The following is a 23003-nucleotide window of genomic DNA, read 5'->3' on the forward strand; positions in this document are numbered from 1 at the left end:
AGAGGAACTGTCAGTTTGCAGCAGTACAGCCTTTATTTTCTAGTGAACATGTGAATACAGAGGGAATTGTCCTGGATGTCTTGGAAGAGAGCTTTCAGCAGAAGTATTCTCACTTCTTCATTAAAATGTACTACACGGTTAAAGATTAAGACCTAATCTTTCATTTCTAGTTGCTTTTGTTTTGTCAAGGCTATCTCAATTTATCAGTTATCTGATTTTTAAAAATGCAAATACTGTGGCAAAACCACAATCCAAGGCCACGGGTCATGCTCGTGTCACCCCCATCCCCTAAGGACACCCACTAGTTTGAAACTGTGCATGTTGAGAAGGAAAAACGCCCAAGTAACATGAATCCAAGATTAAGTCATATGGAGAACTGACCCTCTGGATGAGCAGCAATCTTCCTGTGGCATTTAGTGGGCTTTGGATTGGGTGTGTGAGACTGCAAAGCACGTAGAAGTGTTTTTTCAACCCTTCTTTTCAGCTGTGGATGGGCAGTGGTGGGAGTCCGATCGTGTGCCCGGTAGGCAGTGCAATGGCTGAGCTTGTTCTTCTTGCACAGCTTTTGTGCATCACTGACCACTCCATCGTCCCCAGCACATACCCTGTGGCAAAACCATGATCCAAGGGCACGGGACATGCTCATTTCACCCCCACAGCTCTGTCCCCACTGTCACTGGCCAAAGCCAGACCAACTTTCTTTTGTCTCTTGTCTTTTATTACTTTTGCAAACAGCGATAAGTAATTTAGGTTGCCGTTGGTACTGGCAGCACTGTTTTATTTGTATTCCTTCCTTCTGCTCTTTTGTGTTTTGTTTTTCTAAAGTGTATGGGTTTTTCCTAACGTGACGTCTCTGTGCAAACATATGCATCTGAGGAAGGCAAAAGAGATTTATTGCATTTTGGCTAATACAGAGGAAAGGGGAAATTGCCTACATAATGGAGCAGGAGATTCAGCTTTAACTATGTCATTTCTCTCTTGTCTCCACAGTACCGACTACACAAATATGAAATACACAATCTACCTCCTCCTTCAAAGATATCAGCGTACAATTAAACCCCACAAGGCTTGACAACCTGTTGTCAAGTTGTTTAAGCAGTTGTTTCAGAATCTGACAGACAAACTTATAAACAAAACGTAGAGCACCAGATTGTGGGATGAGGCAGCATCATCACGTGGCTTCCTCAGTTATCTCAAAATTTGGAAAACAAAACAAAAAAAAAGTAGAGGAATGCTTTTTCTTTTTTCCTTGAATAAATAACAGTTTAATTACATTATAGAAATAAAATATGATATGGTAGTAATACACTGGAAATCTTACAGAAATACTATTCTGCTACTGGTAGGTAAATGGTCAAAGCTACTTTTCATGACAATCTGAACAGTACTTGTGTACAAACTATTATACAGGTTGCTAATGAAAAATATTGCAGCAGTTGCAAGGATGTTACCAGCTCAAACAAACATCTAATGATACAATATTCTTCTAAGAGGAAGTAATAATGTTAGATTTACAGACAATAAAGAGTTATGTTCTCCACTTTGAAACACTGGAAATAAAAAGCTCAGGTAACCCAATTTCTTTACCTTATAGTATCACGAGGATTTTTTTTTCTCCTTTCACTATCAAACAGCATCCCAAGAGACCCTGTAAACAGTTTATTCAAAGGTAGTATTTGAGATGTCACAGCAACTTCAACAATTGTCCTAGTCTACAATTACAGACTTTTTAGGCCACTGCTTGTACAGATGACTTTTTCTTTTTTTTTCCCCCCACTTATTTACATACATTCAGCCCAGTAACAGCAGGTAAAATGCGCTGTCTACCTCACAATAGACACACAAAAATTTTCATCCAAAGGCCAGTGCAAGAAAAACGTGGATAGTGATTGCACAGCATCGAGGAAATTATATTATACAAATATACAATCAAGACTGTTTGAGAAATCTAACTCTGCACGCAACGTGACACGGATGGGCTTCGTCTAGCTACACGAGACGTGGAGTGGGCAGGGACACGGAACGGCGACTATCGCTGGTCGGATGGTGACGGTGTGGGTGGCCGGGGAACACAGGGTGGCTGTGCTACCACCAGGTGAAGGTAGGCAGCTGCAAACGGGGAATACCTAGAGCTGAAGGTGGAGCACAGCTTATCTGGGGACGGCAGCGTATTTTCCTAATGAAGCAGTCATCCTACTCCATTTGCAACTTGTAGGGGAATGGTTGCCACCCCTTGAATAAATGGTTCAAAGTGAACCGACACAGTTCCCAGAGCTTTAGAAAAACTCATTATGCAAATGAAGGTACTGATGATAGACGGTAACATTTCACAGGATGCTATTTCTTATTATATCAATAAGCACCAAGTTAAGTGCCAAGACAGCCCCATTGTCCCATGATTTATCACGTAAAATTTAGAACTTGAATGCACGATGAAAAGTCCACAAAGTTTGCATTTAATTCACAAGAAGACGGTTTAAAAAATGGCTCTTAAAATACCTTTACATTTGAAACGGGCTTCCCCCCTCCCCTCCAAGAGGATTGCTTTAGGATGGACTACATCTAGATAGGAGAAGGATTAGCCTTGGCCCCTTGGGGAGCGGGGTGCCCCATCCCACCACCCAGGTTAGCTTCAGGGAGGGAGGCAGAGGAGGAGAATACCCTTGCATCTTCTGCTGCCCAGCACCTTGCCCAGGGAGATCTTCAGAAGGTGCCACCCCACGCAAGGTCTTCACGCCCTGAACTCACAGCCTCTTAAGCCACTGAAGAGCCACCAGCTGAACTCAGCTTGGATGTTTGTGCTACCAGCTGCTCTGACCTGTGCTACCATATCCAAAACGCCACGGGGACATCCTGGTGGCCAGCAACCCCAGGACCACCACCCTGCTCTCCTTCCCTGTGTAATCCCACTGCAGGATGGCACGGATTTGGCTCTGCTGACCCACTGTCCCTAAGGAAGCCAACCTCAGGCACGTGTCAGGCAGCTAGCTGGCTAAGCCTCCTTCACAGCTATTCTGGCAGAAATCAGCTGAAGAAGGGTGAGGAAAAGGTCCAGAAAAGCAAGGCAGCAGAGAACAGGACCCAGTACCCTTGATGTTACACAACGTCTGTGCCCCAAAGACTATCTAGCAATGCACACCTTGTGCAAGTCCCAGGTTGCAGGAACAATCCCACCACAGAGCACAGTCGCCACTTTCATCAGCAACTTCTTCCTCGAAGATCAAGGTGTCAAAACTTGCCATCTGTATCCTGGTTTCACAGTGAGGCTCACCTTGCATCAAGCAATCGGATTTGAGTACTGAAGGATGTGAACGGTTCCTTATTCCTGGTGTTCTCTGTTTTCAGGAACACCCTCAACAGCCACTGCGGTGGTCAGGGCTGGCTCACGCCATGCTCTGCCTCCTGCTTCACCTTATTCTCAAACACAACTGGAAGGCTGCTTTCTCTAGCACACAGATACCCCCCTCAGCGTGGATCTATATGTTTGCGACACGGTACTTTCATCGGTAATCAGTTGGAAGAACTCTATTTTAGAAACAGAATTTGTGTGCAAAGCGTGCAACAAGAAATACAGCTTACATTTGGTCATAGTGTCCTATCTTAGTTATGCTACCATGACTCACACTTAGTATACTTACACACACGCATACATACACACACATACACACACATAGATATTTATTTATATACACGCTCACACGGTAAGAAAATGCCTAAACCTGACAATATTTCCTCCTCTTTTAGTGAAGGCTGGAGTTTGGCATCTCAGGCTCTGGATCTGCTTAAACCTGGGATACAGGAATGCAACACACTTCAAGTATACATCGACGGCACAGTGATAACATCACACATGGAGTCAGACACATGCTGTCTTCAGTGGTCCAGCACCAGCATGCGACTCTAGGAGCCAAAATCCGGGACCTTTGCTTTCAGTGTTCGTATTCACACAACGCCCACGGGAAGGGCGATAGTCTGTACAACAGTGAACGTCCTTCTGTATAAACGCAGTGGTATTTAAAAGTCTGAACCAGTGCATTCCTCTCTTATATTCCTCCTCTATTCCTTTGTTGCTGTTATTCTCATATGCATGTGAAAGTAAAAGGTAGTGGGGAAATAATTTTAGTAGAAGAACACAAAGCCTCTCCTCTAAGTCCACAGAAGACCACTAAAAGTGTAAAATTTCCAAAATAGCTCATAGGAATTCTTCAAATACAGTATGTGTTTTCAATGGGGTTTACATATCACATTTCACATTATTTCCACGTAAATCTACCTTATCACTTTGTTTAATCGGACAAATATCAATAACACATAATAAAACAGCATACAATTCACGGGACAACACATTTTTACAAAACCTCTAAAACTCAGCACTGCCGCTTTTGGAAAAAATCAAAAACTCCTATTACTTACAGACATGAAATACATTTCACATTGAAATGAACAGCATGATTACAAGGCTTTTTTCTTATTTGATGGTATTGTTTTAGGATGCATTAGTTTTCAATTAGGTTTCACAATTTTTCTTCACACACCCTTAAGGAACTTTTGCTAGCTTGATATTTTTCTCTGTGCTCTTTCAGGAAACTCACTATTATTCAGTAAACCCTTTTTGAGAAAAACAAAAACAACTTTTGAAAATTTAGCTCGAATCCCTAATTGTAAAACTCGAAGAACTGGCTGATGGTAATGCTCTTAACACAACCATTGCTTAGCTTACAATGACAAACCAAAAAAAAAATTATTACAGGAGGGTACAAACACATTAAGCCATGGGTTTGGTTTTCTCTGTTGTTGATTTTTTTTTTTTTTAAACTAACTCCTTTTCTCACAATGCTGAGAAGTCTCTGGCTTACAACGCTTCAGCAGTCGTGTCTGTGGAGACAGACATGGTCACTTTGGCAATCTTAACTGTGCTCTTAATGCAGCTCTCGGCGGCCCTGTGCACGTTCCCCGTGTTGTTGGCGTGTTTGTGCTGGCAGTCAGACTCCATGCTGTTATCCAGAGGCTGTGCAGTCCCTTCGCAGGTGGGGAACATGCTGCGGAAGGCATGTCGTAAGTCCTTGCTCCTCAGAGCGTAGATGATGGGATTCACTGTCGAATTCAGCAGACAGAGCATGCTACAGAAGGCAAAGACAGTCTTGATGAGCTTGTTCATTTTCCCAAAGACATCGTACACCATTATGGCGAGGAGAGGGCCCCAGCATATGATTAAAACGACTAGAATAAGGACCAAGGTTTTGGCTAACCTGATGTCCATACGAGTTTGATCAGGCCTAGTGATCTGTACTTTACCATCCTCCGTAGTCTGAATGATTATGCTTTTCTGTGTGCCACGCTGAATCATGCGAACAGCGTGGCTGTGCGCCTTCCACAGTATGTACATGTAGGCATAGACAATGAACAGCAAGAGGACGCTGGTGACCCCGATCCAGAACATCAGGTACGTCTCGTCGATGAGGGGGAATATGTCTGAACACACGGAGTTGAGCTTTTTGCAGTTCCAGCCGAGCAGGGGAAGAACGGCTATTACGATGGCGATGGTCCACATCACACAAAACGCTACGACAGCCTTTGGTCGGGTAACAATCCTTTTGTAAGCGAGTGGCCTGTGAATAGAGATGTACCGGTCTATTGCCGTGAGGAAAAGGCTACCTACGGAGGCGGTGAAGGAGGCTGTAACTCCACCCAGCTTGAACAAGAAGACGTTCGGGCTGTCCTTCCGGTGGAAAACATGGAAATCAACAAAACTGTAGACAAAAATCACGCTGCCCAGGAGGTCGGCCACAGCCAGGCTGCCGATGAAGTGGTAGGAGGGCCTACACCGGAGGCTTCGGGAGTGGAGGATGACACACAGGACCAGGAGGTTCTCGAGGACCGTGAAGGTGCCCAGGGTGAGCGACAGAACGGCAATGGCCAGCTGCTGGCTGGGGTTCAGGATCATAAAGCACTCCATATCCATGAAGTTCTCCCCACACTGTATGTTCTCCTCATTATCCTTAAACGTGGACAAGGACTTGTTGTAAAACTCTGTGATATTGATCTGGTCTGAGGGAATAATGCTCAGCAGGGGATCATCTCCCGCAGTCATTTTTTCTTGGAAAGGATCACCCCTGAAGGAGGAGAGGGGGAACTTCTGGGGGTAGTATCCCAGCTTGGATGCCATGTCGCCTTTCATGTCTTCGTACTGGATATCGTTGGAGCCCACGTAAAGGAGATCTGTCGTAATTGTTCGGAAAGTTGTATCTGCGAGGCCATCTAGGATTGACTTCATAACCCCAGTCTTGCTGGTTTCAAAGAGACTTGGAGGAGGGAAAAACACATCTGAGGAAGCCCTAGAAGGGGAAAAGATCAAAATTCATTAGGATAAACAGGGAGACAAACTCCACAAACAACTTAGTTGAACTGTGTCAAACAAAATCAACCTTTCTCTTGTATTCACCGCAGGTCTAGCCTTTGCCACCCGCTGAAGTCACAATGAGTTGCGCACTCAGAAAGAAATCACCTGGATTTCACTAAAACTGAATTACCTTACCAGTGGAGCAAAAGAAAATTGGAGGTGCAGAGAACTGAGTATTCCACAGAAAAGCAATTTTCATTTCTCATCAAAACGTTCCAAGCCGCTCCACCATAAAGATATTTTTCTCTAGATCTGAACTTAGCTTCTGATTGCAAAGTACCTTGCAGACTAATATTCCTTGGGCTTGCTTCATTTAGATAATACCAAGTGCCACTGCAGGAACAGCATTAAACTGAATCATCACCTTCATTGCTTTTCTTTCAAAAGGCACCAAGGGCTTTGAAAACCTGACAACACAGAGAGAACAGGGAAGGAACCATGCACTCCAAGTTTCCTGCTTCACCCTGCATATTCATATTAACCTGTTCCAGTAATCTGGGGTCTTCTAAGATCCTGAATTTGTTAGTGCAAGTATATTAGCAAGGTGTTTCATCTATAAATATGGGGACCTGGATATATTTTCAGTGCTCAGTTCCTTCTTTTTGCTAAGCAAACAAAGGTAATTGGGGTGCCCGGACTACAGGAGGGAGGGGGTTGTTTACCCAGTTCTCTCCACGATTTCAGCAAAAATGAAGATGGCTGCTAAATCAGTGAATGTAGCAGTGACCCATTCAGTTTGGGTCAGAAGCCTCAATCAGGAGAGTTGATACTTGTGTAGAAAAACACAGTGCAGAGTTTGGGTCAGGGTGCCACTCTTGCCAATACTCCAGGCAAGAGGGACCGGGAGCCACTGCTCCCATGAGAAACATTGAAAGGTAGCTCTTCCCACTGGAGACTTTCCACTTAATTCAGTTTCTGTGGGGACATTTGGTCCCCCCAGAAACTGGGAACCTAGCAGAAGGTGCCCAGGTAGCCATTGGTCTCTGAGTCCTGTCATGCCCAGCCTGTGCTCATGGGTGGTGATTTGTCAGGATGTAATTCCTGGTCAGGGTACCCCTGGGAGAGCACGCTCATCAGTGTCTGAGCCTCACATAGTCATCAACATGTAAGACAGGTCTTACAGCTCTTCTTATGCTGTGCTCCTTTATTTAACTTTGCCCATGTAACACTCCTTGAATATGCATTAAACATCTGCTTTAGGGTCCCCTTCTATTGCCAGAGTGGCAGTGAGTGGCCTGAATGCAAAGAAGAGTTGGAATCATTGGTTTGGTGTGTTACAGCTATTCTGCATCTGCTATGGGACATCTAGACAACTGCGTCAGCATCAGTAACAAAAGCTATCTTTTTCATGCTTTGAGAATGGAGGAAATTGCCCGAGACACCCAAGAAATCCCCGATGCCATATACAGGCTTGTGCTGACCTGATCTCTTAACTTTACACACCTGACAATAAATGGCCTGAAAGGCCACCAGAGGTTAGCTGCCAAAATCCAGAGAACTGCAACTCTGAAAGAGGAGACTCGCACTCTTAAGTACCACAACATTTCCATTAAAGCTGAAAGAAAGAGGAAAAGGATTCCTCTTTACAGCAATACCAATATTAAAAAGTGAAGAAGCCATGATCATCTCCAAAAGAAGCTGAGATTCTGGCGAGATTTATATTTATACTGTGCCTTCACTGGGTATCTAGACACCTGAGACTTCATCCATAGCTCATTAATATAATGATTTCCATTTAATTCAGCAGGCCTGGACATTGACAAGTAAAGGAAGCATAAGACCCTCAAGCTCCAGAAGACACTGCCACGTTGGTGCTGAAGATGAGGAGGACTACAGAAAACCCAGGGTGCACAGGACAGTCAAATACGTAACACAGATACTCGCTGTGTCAGCTTTTGCAGACACCGCTGCTCAGCAAGTAAAAAAAGAATTATTAGACGATCGTAAAATACGTTAAGGAATTAAATTTTGAGGGTTTGATTAGTGAGGGAGGGAAATGTCACTGAAGGGCACATTAAAAAAGAACTGCAATAATCTAATTGCAGGCAAGGTACCTTTCTTCCAGAAGGTGCCTTACAGCTGTTCTTAGTAGTTTTTGCAGATTTTACGTGTTGCAAAAATGACCCTGCTGACAAGTCTGCTTTTGGTAAAACCTGGCAACTTTAAACTCGGAGTTACAACACCAGTTTAAAACCAGAAGTGAAGAAATTGTTATTGAAAAACTAGTTTTATAAACACGTGAAGATGTCTGTGGTACTCAGTTACTCCAGTTTATTTCTGTCAGAAGAAAGACAACCATTTTAATGATTAAAGCCACAGCCCCATGTTGAGAAGATTATGTTTGAGTAAAGCTTCAAAAATTGTATGTGACCGAGCACTTCTGCCAGACAGACAAACAAATTGTTATGAGGTAGCTACTCCCCGCTGGAGTCACGTTAAGTGTATACATCCTCATAACAAGGTGCCAGCCGTGCTACAACCCCTACCTTTGTCTGAAATACAAATGAAAGAACACGAATTCCTGTGTGCTCTTTTAAAGGTGTCAGTGAGTTATGTGACAACATCGCTATGCATGCATATGCTATGCTAACAACGTGGTTAATGGGATCAGGAGAGGCAAGCCTTATTCTGAATTTCAATGACTTTTTTTCCTCTGTATTTTTACTTTGAGATTATTACAGTAATTTCCACCTTATTGTCTCTGTAAAGAGTTTTCTTTGAGAGTACTTGGGAGTTCATTAGTGGTGTAGTTTAGGCTTTGGGGGATGCAGCTGACATTAATTTTGTTTTTGTTTGCTGCTGGGAAAATCATAATTGGAAATTTCTAGCAGTATGTGTGCGTGCACCTATTCAAGTAGCAGTTGATTTTTATTAAAGTTGCAGTAAAACAGCCATTCCTGTGATCTGGAATTGTACTTTACTGGAATTTAGTTTATTTTAATTCAGATATAGCTTGTCCTACTGTAAACTACAATACTGAAATGCAGTCAAGCAGTCAGGGAGGTTTTTCATGGCCACGTAGTGAAAACAAGACCAGGATTTTGGCACTGTCTGTCCAGGTCACAGTCTGAGGCGCTGCACGATTTAGATTGACTGAAAAGCTGATCTTTTTGTTTGGGGAGGTGGAAGCATCAGCGTCACACGAGTTTTGGCTCTGAGCTCTTCTGTCCCCATGCGCAGCCAGACACCTGCGGCCGGCACTGCTCTTCCCAGGTGGCTTCCATCCAGCACAATCCAACACTGCCCGAGACCCACTAACATCCCTCTTGGGAGCCTCTGCTGCTTCTTCCAGCCTCCCTGGCAGACAAGGGTCCTCTGCATTGATCCCTCCTCCTCTCTGGATGGAGGCTGCAGGTGGGGGCTCAACTTCACATCCAAGGTGTCCCTCCAGACCAGCAGCTGGAGAGGATGAGCCCTCCTGCCTAGCCAGGAGCCACTCTTCGACACAGGGTTTGAGACTCCCGAGCTCTCAGCTTGGTCCCTTCCTTAAATGAGCTCTACAACTTTTCTCATTTTAAAAACGGCTTTAAAAAGAGCAGAAACATTGATTAGAGATGAGTAAGAGCCTGCGCCGATGCCGGCACTCAACATTTTCAGTGTGTTTATGTGAGTGCATGCAGCAACTCACAGTAAGCAATGAATTTTGATGATGGATAAGGATTAAAAAAAATAAAAAATAAAAAATTCGAGTGTCTTTTTTTATCCTGAAGGATAAAAACAGCAGGCCCATAGCTGCACACCATCTTAGACTGTGCCACTTCTCCCATTAGCCCGCTGCTGCTGGCTGGTACTGCCGGACTAGCTGTGCAAAGGGACTGCCACTAGATGGAGTGGCTCTTACAAGCACGTTGGTTAGCGTCTTCAGAGACCTGGATTTAACTTCATCTAGCCTATTCCAGCCTGTCTTACTGGGGTCCAAACATGCGAGGTGTTAAACATCAACTGAGTGTTGAAGACACCCCCAATTGGCAAGTTCTCACCCTCAAAGTGAACGAATTGGTGAAGGCAGGGGCACATCTTTCTGCTGCCCTCTGCTGTGTGGTTATACACAGCCTAACAAGAAGCTGGGGTGCTATCAGAGTATCAAGACCCCTTAGATAAATTCTAAGTGAGATAATATGCAAAAGGCTGGGAACCCACCTCAGACAACAGGGAGAATTACACTTGCCCTGGACTTCTAGATGGTCCACGGCACCAGTTCACATGAGGAACAAGAAGGTGACTCCTTAAAATGCTTCTCCTGCTGTTCTGGGGGAGAGGGAGAGCTGCGAAGTTCTTATAGTTACTTAAAAAAAAAGGCAGAATTTATTATAATTTTCCAAACAGGATGAATGATAGAGCAATTTTAATTGGATAGAAACACTGAACATTTGACGCTCTTCCTCAGAAAGTAATTATCAGCAATACAATGATGCTACTGATAACTGCAAAAAATGTTGATGTGGAAAGAAATCAAAACAACGGAAATCCACAATCAAACCTTCTCAGTTTCTATTTTAAAATATTTTGATCTTCATGTTTATACATTCCTTCTATGATATCTACAGCTAATTAAGAACAGGCTAAAGGACAAGTAGGTATAATTGAAACATAGTTTTGATTGCACAAAGATACATAAATTCATTCTTCTTGCTCATGTATTATAAAGCTTGTGAGTCCTTCAGAGAAGGTCTTTTATCTGCTAATATGTCTGCATAGCACCCAGTACACTCAGACTCCAGCCAAATGAGGTCCACAAATTCTGCCACATGAGAAATAGAATAATTTATACTCATATGGAGTCGGCTGAAAACATGGTGAGAGAAATGGGAGCCACTATAGTAACTGCTGGCCTCCAGGAATCAGAACTGTCCTATAAAATGAAAATTTATATGGTTAATAATTACCTTATCCCATATAAGGATGAACAATACTGCTTCGAGGACAGAACAAGGTTTCTACGCCTCAGAGAAATAAATACAGAGCCTGAGAAATGGCACTCAAAGACTCGGTTACATCAAGAAAGGAAAAAAAATGTTGAGGGGAGCATGAAAGCCATGTTATCCCTTTCCTATTTACTGTTTTACCACGCCAACACTGCGTAACTCCTAGGCTATGAATGGCAAATACACTGTCAGTCCTGATTCAGGAAAACTTGCATTCACTTCAGCGGGGATTTTATCTGTGAGGACAGAGCACCGAAGCTAGGACAGGAGCAAATTAGGGATGATATCTTCTTACAGCAAGGCACTGCCAGCTATGGGGTAAGCTACTGCGTGCAAGCACTGAACCAAATTTGGTTCTTATGCAACATGCTGATTGGTATCAGTCTCAAGTTGAATATGAATTAGCCAGAAGCCACAGCTACCTGGTTATTTATGCTAATACACCATTTGCACACTAACGGGACGGGAGCTGGCTTGCTCTAATTTTGGGGCAAACTGTCCCTAAATGACAGCCCCCAGCAGCTGACAGTCAGAATGACAAAAGCCAAACAACTGGGGGGTGTAGGGGGTGCTATCTGGTGACTGACAATGTTTCTCAAAGAAATGCCATTATTTCCTCCCTCCCTCCCGAGTTCTGTCAGTGAGGTGTGCGTGCACCCGTTGTAGCACAGGCAGGGCCTGCAGGCACAGGGAAGGAGAGGCCGTGCCTCCCTCCCACACGGCCAGGTACCTCAGATCGGAGAGGCCGGAGTCCTGCAGAGGTGATGTTGAAGTCCTGTTCCATCTGGTGCAGGAGAAGGACCTGAACTTTGCTCTCCTGCATCCCAGGTGAGTGTGATGGCAACCTCTGATCCACTATTGGAGTTGTTCTGCGTCTTATCATGAGTTAAACAGCCAGAAATAAAGATGCTGATGGATATTCCAGCACGCTGTGCAGGAGAAGCTTGGTTTGAAGCTCCTTCTCTCACCAAGCCAACCAAGGATTACAACTCCCATATCCAGAGAAACACCTGGATCACGTAGCTGCAGGGGAAAGAGCAGGGACAACTGCCCCACCTGGCCATGAAAACTCTCCAAAGCTCCTGATGTTGCTCAAAACCCCCTTGTGTTGCTTGTGAAACCCCCACATTTCCTACCCAGTTCTGGGCAAGACAAAGTCCTGACAGGGAAAGCACAGCCACCCAGCCTGCCTGTCCTCTGGGAGAAAGGTGGGGACACAGAGGTGGCTTTCTTATAACAAAAACATGGTGCAAACATGGGATTTGGCAAGCTTTCACAGTTCGTTTTGCATCCTAGTATCATTGAAAGACAGTTTTGGGAGGCAATGAAGAGGCTTGCTGAAGTATGACAAGTTCATATGAAATGGAAGCACTGGAGTGACCTGGTATTTGCTGAAAAACAGCTCCCATTTCGGGACTGACTTCCCAATACAACAGAAAGGATACAATAAGAGTAGTTTGATACATTTTCCTTAATTTACAGTAAGGAAAACAGATGAGGACTCATTAAATTGATCAGTGTGGAACTCAAACTTTTTTTAGAAGAGGACTTATCTTGGATTTCGATACTCAAAGAATAAATATTTTTTCCCTGCACCTTTTCTGACCATTCTCTAATGCCAAGAGGTGCAGATGCTTACCACTGCTGGGCAGAATCGACATAAATGTGAAATGGAGAAAGAGAAACCTAGCAAGGTGCAAAAGAGATGGGGAGTGAACACTCGATTTCCTGGAAGAGACAGCAGCTTGGCACACAAGATGTGTCTGAAGAGAGAGAAGTAACTGCAAAGAGCAGCACAGGACATAAAGGGCTCAGACTCCACTGCATGCTGAATGCTAGAGGTCCCCAGAAGAATCTGACATCTAGAGCATGAAGCTGTGGGAGAAACACACTTATGAGCAAAGAGTTAACCACTCCAAGAAAACAGCTTCCACATAGCAGCCAGAGCAGAAGAAAAAAGGTCAAGAATTTGTAGCAGCAGAAAATATTAGTGAACTTTATTAAAAGAGTACAGATTAGAACCAGAAAGGCAGGAAAAACATTGGGCTCCAGGGAGAAATCTTAATAAACCACACAGTGCATGACTGCTCTCCTCCTTCCCCCCGCAAGAAACCGTGTCTGAAACAAGTTTTAATTGAAGTCCCTGCTAGATTGCAAAGAGATGATGAAAGGCAAAGTAATGGGGGTTAAGCGGTGTGAATGAGAGTGCAAAGAGAAGGGGAAGATAACTGATGACCGAGACGGGGAATAGGATGTCTCCAAGTGAGATTTGTGCAAACCAGGGGAAGGTAGGAGAGGAAGACAAGTGGAAGGAGACCCTGGTAGGCAGGGGATGCAGATTTTAGGGAAGGAATTACCTTTGTGATTGGCTTGGAGAAAGCAGATTGGGTGAAGGAGAAAACTCACGAGAGAAAACCTCCCTGCTCTTCTGAGCCAGGAGGACTTCAGAGACACCTCCACAGGCTGAAGGATGTAGCTAGTGGGACTTTCAGATCTCACCTGAAAGAAAGAATAGACCCACTGCTCTGCAGGCAACAGCTTGCTCTTTTCAAAGCCCATTTTTGATCTGTGTTCAAAGGGTGAGAGAGGAGACGCACAGGGCCCCGAGAAGCCGTCTTGTGTAAGGTCACCGAGAAGGACAGCGCTGTACAGACCGACACACGGCGCTGAGCCGGGGACAGTCAGCGGAGACCAGCTGAGTCCACCAGACTCCATAGGAAAATGAAGCACGGGATACATACCTCAGAGCAAAAAGGGAGACAGGATGCTCGAATGTGGCCACTGGATGACCCACACGGTGGGTAAATGCAGCAAGAAGGAAAAAGGAATGCGGGGCTCGCAGATAATGGCCGAGAAGGTCAGCAGCACATTGCAAAGCAATGTTCCTTCTGCTCAGCCCTCGGGAGCCTCCTTCTCCCAAAAATTGTTATTAGGTCACCACACATGGGCAGTGCTCAGATGCTGGGACAGAAAGGCTTCTGGTGAACGTGATGTCCCCCACACTGTCAGCAGCGGACAGAAATATGCACACCAATTAAGAAATGTAAAACATTTTTTTCATTTCTGGAGCTGTCTGGCCTTTCATAAAATTTAAATAAGCTCAGATAACTCTCTTCATATCTACATTCAGAATATAATGATATTCAAATATACTGCCTTCACACACACAAACAACTTGTGAAATTATTTGCCAGCATATTAAGCTACTACACCAGATTGCTTGGCAATGGTGCATGTCTTTGAAATATGCAGATGCTTTTCTTTTTTAAAAAAAGGAGAGAGGGAGAGAAAAGGAGAAGTGAGAAAGAATTACAGTAGAATCTGGTATCAAAGTAACCAGAACAACAAAATGCAGAGAGACTCCAACCGATATTTCATGGTATCTGGAGAAGTGGTTAAAAGATACTGAGGGATGAGCTATGAATTTGTGTGTATATATATACACACACGTATAAACTTACAGATAGACATACACAAACACATACACATGCCTAGAGGAACAACTGTGCAAAGTCTCACAAACGCTGCAGCAGTGTTTGTCATGCGTAAACCCAAATTCCTGGTGCCAGAGGACAGACAGACAAGCTAGCAGTGTAGGTACAAAACATACAGGCGAGATAACTGCTGAGTATCATTTTGAATTCCCCCATACCCAGCCTTCCTGGGGAAAAACAAGCATCTAAAATTAGCACATCTGTCACTGAGATCCTGTGAAAATTATTTTGCTAGATTATATACGTATGGGTATCTACAGACACAGACTCCAAACCTATTCCACACACTTTTCCAGGCACAGTCTGGAATCCAGCACTGCATTGTGTTCCACAGAGGCAGAACCGGGTAGAAATAATGACTTCTCAGAGCAACAAGCACATTTCACATGTTCGCCAGAAAGGGAAGGTGGGAGCCCCCAAACCCCCAAGTACAAACTTTAAAAGCTTTCCTAAAATGCAGATATGAAAATTATCCCAGCGAGGGCTGAAATGGAATTGACAGTACTCCCTAATGAACTGCTGCTGCTCAGTACTTTGTAGTATGTGAGCACGCCTTCGCTAAGGAGAATATACAACTGCCATAAAAAGAGGTTAACACAGGTTGAGGTAAAATTCGATGCCATCCAGCCTTGATCTACACAAACAAGACAACATCTGAAAGGCACAAAGCAGCCAGTTTCACCAACAGCCCACCTGAGGTATAATGAATGAAATTTTATTAACTAATGCAGTAGTGAAATATCTATTTTATCTGTAATCTGGATGTGGGCAGCTAGATGAAACGAGAAGGATGTTCCCACTCAAGAGAGGCAGAACTGAGCTCGTTGTGTGCATAACCACAATGCCCCTGCATGAGGCACCAACGTTGTAACAAAACGTGGGCCACCCTTATGGTGCAAGCCAAATCATTTTTCACGGGTAACAATGGCACCTTCAGCAAAAAAGAAAAAAAAAAGTTCTTTCTAACGAGCAATTGATTTATAAGTCATTACGGCCATTTCAAAAGGACAGGCCATGGCTGGTTGCAGTGATCATTAACAAAGCCACGCACTTGCACCGAGGCTGAGTTCTGGGGGGCATCCTTATCCCACCAGCAGCAATTAGGCGTGCGCTTTTTTGCAGCAGCGCAGTGTCAGGCTAGAAATGGAGACATAAAGAGCAATACTGAGAAGACAGGTTGTCACATTTTTAACTTTGCATTAATAACAAATGCTGTTGCTGTCTATTCTGGCACATTTGCAAGCTTGCTTTTAAGTACAAGGGGCTGGCATGCATCTCCACTATAGATAGGAAAACAAGAGCAGCCTTGTTATGATTAAAAGGGTCTATTTCCCTCTGCCTTCTGTCTTCTATGTCCATCTGCACAGCTGCTTTGAACTTGGCCAAATCCCAGTGTTAGGGTCGCCTGCAGTACATATTTTAAATCAGCAGCAGACTGTGCAAATTTGCTGCTACCAAGGAGAAAAATCTCCAAATTCTCGCTTAAATGCTTGATGAGTGGTTCTGTGGAACATTCATCATCGTAGATAGCCCAACCTATCTGGGAAATTGCAGCAAAAATGTATCTAAAACCATTTACTGTTTCATGAGGAGAATGAGATAAAGCCAATATAGACATCTGCAAAGAAATGAAGAGAAATCACTGTTGACAAAATGAATGCTGCTGATGCCTCGAGAGCTGACGGAACAGCTAGAGAGAGGTCGCAAAGTTTGCACGTGAGAAGTGAAGGTAATTCCCCTTAAAAAGGGCACAAGGAGAGAAACCGGGGGAGTGGAAGACAGCGCATGAGACAGACCTGAGGAACCAGGAGCAGCGATGTATTTCCAAAACGCTCAGGCAACACGAAGTAAGTGCACGGGTTTGGGTTCTCCCCTGCCATTTAATCTCCTCACCTACTTTTATCCAACAGAGAGGAAAGCCACCTGAGCTCTCCTTCCCCAGTGCGTAACACTGCCAGCACCAAAATCTGAGTGGAATCACAGTTTGCAAGCATTTGGGGATGGCCACGTTAGAGGATGGAAGTCAGAAATGACTGGGGGGGAAAGAAGTTATTCAGTTTCTAAACTTTTGTTGCCCAATCAGAAACCTGTGAACACAGAAACAGACAGACGGACATGCCTTGGCTGAGATGTGCCATTCCTTCAGCAGAGCATGAAGGCTCTAAACGGTGCTCTTCATGCAACTGAGCTAACATAATTCACCAAAGCACAACAGCCAGGATCAAAGCACCCACCCGCCCATCCTCGCAATGCTAAAACCTGCTTCCACTTTCCCCTAGAGTTTTGTAGGTATTTTTATTTAATTACTGTGGTTTCAGGTGTTACCGAACAGTTGATGAGATAAATTCAAAGCAAATAATCAATTTCTTTACCTTGCCAACTTTTTTTTCTTCCCCCCTCAGCAATAGATGCCTGATGGCTCAGTCAAACAATTATTGCTTTTATCAGTTTTGTTTTAAAATGCTTTTATTCAAATGGCTTTGCCTCTCATTCCAAAGACCAATGGATAATAAAGCAAAGATGTATCCCGGCTGCTACAAAACTAATTTTAACCTCAAGCAAAGCAGGAATTACACATTCATCTTCTAAACTGTTTAAAGACATTATATTCATTTCTTTTACAGTTGATTTAATAAACTCTAGTACGGATATTTATTATGCAGGCAGAGTCACACCTTTTTTTTTTTTCTTTTTTAGAGGAGAAAACCTGTGCTAGCAGTTGATACTAGGTGTAATCTGAGAAGAATTAAGTACTCCCAAGATATTTTTTTTTTTGCTATGTTGCACATTTTGCTATTATATGCTGTACTAAAGAGCACTCTGATCCTCCCCACGATCTCGATACATGTGAGCAGCAATGCCACCCCCAGCAGAGAAAGCCATATTCCTTTAAGGAAAGGTGAACAATGAAAACACGATGATACATGCAAGGAGAAAAAGAAACACCACACACCTTTACCAGGTCAAAAAAGACACACAATGCTTCTTTTTTTTAAAAAAAGCAAAACTTGCGGGTACTCCAGAAGGAGTATTTTGCTCTCTGGCTCTATGGAGCACCTCTCCCTTATCCTTCTTGAAGGGAGAAGCCATACGCCAAAACTGTGCATGCGATCGTTTACCGGCGTACAGAAAGCACCGCTCACGATAATTTCAGCCAAAAAAAAAACCCACCCAAACAACTCCGGACTTCATCATCTGACACCATTTTCCCCAAGCGAACCGAAGGCACGGGAAGGAGCCGCCTGCTGCCGGGTACGTACCTCCTCCAGGGGTGCTCCCGGCGGAGCTCCGCAGCCGGCTCGGGAACAAAAAGCTGCCCGGCTAGGAGAAACCCCCCCCGGCCCCTCGGATCGGCGCCGGACCGCCCGAAAGCTTCACACGACAGCCACCGCCTGAAGTTTCCGGAGCTCCCCCCACCCCACACACACCCCTCCCAATTTCAGGCAGACCCCAGCCGGCCCCAAAACCCCCGCGGGGACACCCTGCGGCGGGGCTGCCCCCTCTTCCAGCCGAGCAGCCCTGCGGAGTTTGGCGACCGGGATGCGCACGGGGACTACCGAGACGGGGCCGGGACGAGGGCAGCAACCCTCGGGTGTCCCGAGGGACCCGTCTCCGACCCCAAAGCCGCTCGGGCTGATGGAGAAGGGGGCAGCGCGCTGCGGCCGCCCCGCCGTCGGGGCAAGCGGCGTCGCCCCCCACCCCCTAGGCGACAAACTTCGAGGGGCTCAGCCCCGCCGGGACCCTTTTTCCTTCCTTCCCTCCCTCCTTCCCCGCAGCCCCTCGCCCTCCTTACCCTCGGCACGGCCCCGGCCTCGTGTCCCCCTCCTGCTCCGGCCGCGCCGACCCCCGGCAGGGAGCGGGGAGCGGGAGCGCCGCCCCGCCCGGGCACCCCGGCACTGGGGAGCGCCGAGGAGGAGGCGGTGCCGGCGAGGGGAAGGAGGAGGTGGGAGACTTCTTCTTCTCCCCCCCTGGCGCCTCCTCTCCGACCACCGCCGCCCTCGCTCCACGGGCGGCTGCTGCTGCTGCTGCTGCTGCTGCTGCTGCTCCTCCACCTCCACCTCCACCACCACCAGCACCGCCGCCCCCGGCCCTCCTCCGCCGCCTCCGCCCGCAGGCAGCGAGCGGGGCGGGCAGGCAGCGGGCTGGGGATGGGGCTGGGGCTGGGGCTCCGGCACCCACCGCCGCCTCGTCCCCCGTCACCCCCCGCAGCCTGCCGCCCCTCTCCGGTCCCATTTATGAAGCCCGGCTGCCATCACGTGTTAATGTGCCTTTTGTCCTGGCCCTGGCAGCGCCGGGGGAAGCCAGGCGGCGGCGGCCAAACTTCGCCCCGGGGGTGGGCAGCGGGCGGGCGGCGGACCCCAGCCCTGCCCCTGCCCCGGCCGTGCCCCGTACCCCGCCGGGCGGCCGCCTCCCGCTCCCTTCTCTTCCCCTCCCCCTCCCCGAGGGGCTCTAAATTATTAATTATAATTAGCCTCGTCGTGCCGCGGGGCCCTGCCGGCAGCCGACGGGCGAGGCAGCGCCGCCTGCGGCCCGCGGGGGCGGCCGGCGCCTCCCCGCCGGAGGGGAGGGAGGGAGAGGAGGATGGAGGGAGGGAGGCAGGGACCCGCCCGCCGCCCTCTCCGCCCCACCGGGCTGTGGCGGCGGAGAACGAGGGGCTGAGGCCTCGGGGCAGCCCCCAGGAGGGAGCCCGGCTTCCATTGAGGGGCCGGAGAAGCTCCCGAGGGCTTGAGGGTGGGTTTGGGGAGGCACCCCGAGGGGCTTCGCCCATCAGCGGTGCGCCTCAAGGCACGGTGCATCTCTGCGTGGTGGTGCCCGGCTGCGGGGCACTGGAGTTTTGCCAGCATTTGTTCCCCACGTTACCCCCGAGGCTGGCAGAGAGTGGCTGTGGTGGTCTTGTGCTGGTGCAACAGCCGTGGGGGTGGCGGGCACGTCGCGGGGAATCCCTCATCTTCCCGGGCTGAGGTGGCTCCGAAGGCGCAAGGACAACTGGCAGGCTGGGGTTTATTCGAAAGACGGTTCCTAAAGAATGTGATATCCAGCTGGCTTTGCTCCGTGTGCTTCTCCCTCTGCAGTGTCATAAATATGTATTTGTCTTCACATGTATTAATACAGAAACATGATAAATATTTATCGTTTGTCATAGTGTCTAAAGACATTAACTGGTCCATCTACCACATCCACCCGCGGCAGAGGAATAGCCCGGGTCCCTCATCCCTCAGAGGAGAAACCCACAGGGAGCTACGCTCTTCACAAGCGAGGATTAAAGACTTTGGGTGGCAGTATTTTCGGGGATGCCCAACCCGAGAGGTGTGAGCCATCTGATGGTGAGCCTTCCCCTTGAAGGTTTCTCCGTCTGGGCCCCCAGGGCTTGAGGCACTCAGCATCTCAGGGCTCTGGGGAAGCGGGCTGGTGCATCTGCGACCCGCTGCCTCGGTCTCGTCTTCCCTTGTGCTTAGTCCCATACCGATTCTGCTCAATCGTAATTACTGCCTACATTTTTTTTTTCCTTCCCACCGCTGGCTCTTCCTGATGATAATCGTTAAATTAACAAGAAAGGAAGCATTTTCAAGTGGCATTCCTGTGAGAAAATTGGAGAAGAAAAAAGGCTAACTCATTTGTGCCCAACTCAAGCTTCTGATATTAGTCAGTCTGTTTGGTAATTCAAAAGTGCTGGTGTGTAAAAAGAACTTTATTTAACACTGCAGTAAAATCAGAGCAGATTTCTCTTTGGCTTTACATTTCAGAAAGTACCGACTTCTCCTCAGAGGACTGAGAGTTTTCATTTGATTCTTTTTCCCTGAAAGGTTGGTACTTTTGCCTTTAATGTGAACCTACTTGGTTAAGCTTCTCTTCCGCAGTCATGGAGGAACGCAGCTCCTCGGCAAAGGCAAGTCCCATCCAGAGGACGTCGCTGGACACAAGTCAGCCCACAGGGTGAATTTAGGGCAACGTGTTACTTACTGCTTGTTCCACCTCCACGCTCATGGCTGGATAAAAGATCCCCATCCTGAACTGGGATTTACTCCAATCTCGGGGTAATCCTTCTTTCTGTCACTTCTAAACTCGGAGAGCAGAGAGGGAAATTGTGATGTTGACAAATGTAGCCATGCCTACACACCGAGGTGGCTTTTTTTTCCCCCTAAAAATCCTCCACAGTTGCTACTGCCAGTTCATCCCACAGGCACAGCAGTTCGGTATCGATAGCCAGAGGTGACTCGAGCACCAGCTTCTCAGCCTTCTTCATGGTGGGGTGTCCTGTGACCCCTCGTGCCTTGAGCTCCCCAAACGTTTATCCAGATCTTGCCTTTAATTTAGCGATTTGGCAAGGGGAAGGTTGTTGCGATCCTGTGACACCTGTTCCTGGTGGAGCTGGTTGGAAAACCTCTGAAAGAACAGCTTTCCACTGGAAAATGCAACCCTGTCAAAATCAGATCGCTTTGCAAACTTGTGTCGGTTTCACTGAAAATGTCATTTAAAAAAGAGTAAGTGGTGGAGGGATGTTCCAACAGTGTGGGAACATCTCGTTTTGACATTTCCAAGCTAAATGTTTCAATTTCTTCTTTCAAAATGAGTTTTGGTTTCAAAATATTTCATTTTATATTATATATTACAAAATAATACAAAATTTGAAAAGCTGAATCATGTTTCCATTGAGCTATAATTAATTTTCTCCATGACTTTCTGGAGGTAGAGAGCACCGTTATTCTGATTTGGAACAAAATTTGAAATCCTAAACATCTAGAAAAACTAGAATTTTGTGGGGCTTCCAACCATGTGATGGAACTCCAGAATACGTCAATGGCCACTTTTTTAAGCTACATGATTGTCAAAGACTTAAAATAGTGACAGGCTACTTGCAGTCTTGTCTTTCCTCACACTTTGAGCCTTGCTGCCAGTGGAAATAAAGCCATCCAATACCAATGACGAGGTCTGAAGGAAGAGATGGGGGTGGATATAGACCCTAAGTCATACATTCCTACTTTTCTTTTGGTTGCTCCCAGTTAATGTGCTTCAAAGCAGTGCAGTGGTCAGGTATCTTCTGGCCACCCCCAGTACTACTGCAGCTGTAACTTCCTTCACTCCCTATTTCAGAAAGAGAAGGACACAAGGTAACACAGGAGATAATCCAGCTGATCCTGTGCTCTTTCTAAGCCACAAATCACCAATTGTTGCTCTACCAGACAGATTTTTTTTTCAAATACTAGTATATCATATTTTTATGATAAATAAACTTTGCCCATCATTTTATGAATGTTGTATTCCAACCATGAAGCATTTTATTTATCTGTATGCATTGATCAGATGTGCCTAATGAGTGGGCTTGATGATTTACTTGGCAAAAATCCATGTAACAATCAGGTGAGGTTGGTCAGTAGTCTCACTGAGATCGCTTGCACCCTGGTTTTGTAGACCCTAGAGTTCCATGGCTGCTTTCGAGACTTCCCCATCTCTTCTTCTCAAGCGTGTTTCCTGTTGCTGCCTTGTGTTATAAGCTTGAATGTTTTGTTCATTTTTTTCTCACCATCCGTAGGTAGATAGAACAATCAAAGAAGATATAAATGATCTCCAAAGAGGCACTTGGAGGTACATTGTCTTCTAATAACCACATCCCGTGTCCTGCTCACAGACGAACGTCTTTTCTCAAGGTTTATGTGGCAGTTTCTTGACTCATTTTGAAATGAGAGAAAAGATTTGGTCCTGTTCCTAGTTTAAAAGACTGTCTGCTTGTCCTAAAGCTCTATCTTTATTTGGCTGGCTTTGGAGACTTTGCTGCTAGGATAGCACTGAAAACCAAGGATGCACACAAGCTCTTCCACAGTTTCACAGTCATAAAATCTCTGGAAAAGAGAAGAGGGTCTCCACCATAAATATTATTCTGCTCATCCTAGAGGCCATGATGGAAATTCATTTTTGCAAGGAGGAGAAGCTGTGAAACAAGACCTTAAACAATATGTATTTCTTGCCCCAGCCTTCTCAACCCACAGAGCAGCGTGCCTGAGAACCTCAAATGATCAGGTACTGCAGCAGCAGATGGAAGAAGTGTCTTAAGGGAACATGATTTTCCAGCTTTTCTACATTTGCTCTGCAAGCTATCCATCAGGGTTAGGCTGGCGCCCAAAAGCTCAAGTCCTGATTCTGCCGTTCTTTTTTTCAGTAGCACTGAAACATCCACAACTTTCACAG

At 46.1% G+C, this 23003-nt stretch overlaps 1 protein-coding gene across 2 annotated transcripts; it reads right to left on the reverse strand.

Annotated features, from left to right (window-relative positions):
- Positions 1-1251: 1251 nt before the first annotated feature.
- CNR1 (cannabinoid receptor 1) lies at positions 1252-18815 on the reverse strand. Of its 2 annotated transcripts, none has more exons than XM_082757870.1 (2): positions 18613-18815; positions 1252-6335 (listed from the first exon to the last, which is right to left on the reverse strand). In XM_082757870.1, exon 2 carries the CDS (start codon positions 6272-6274, stop codon positions 4853-4855), a length of 1422 nt encoding a protein of 473 aa, XP_082613996.1. In that variant the 5' UTR covers positions 6275-6335; positions 18613-18815; the 3' UTR covers positions 1252-4852. The 2 variants fall into 2 exon arrangements, with proteins under 2 accessions (XP_082613996.1, XP_082613995.1); XM_082757869.1 differs by lacking the exon at positions 18613-18815 and adding an exon at positions 18080-18091.
- Between the last annotated feature and the right edge of the window lie 4188 nt (positions 18816-23003).

This window comes from Aythya marila (assembly GCF_965140915.1).
Source record: "Aythya marila genome assembly, chromosome: 3".
Taxonomy (NCBI): Eukaryota; Metazoa; Chordata; class Aves; order Anseriformes; family Anatidae; genus Aythya; species Aythya marila.

Bases quoted from the DNA above. Each gene is read 5' to 3' on its own strand.
- CNR1 (XM_082757870.1), bottom strand. From the start codon at position 6,274: ATGAAGTCAATCCTAGATGGCCTCGCAGATACAACTTTCCGAACAATT.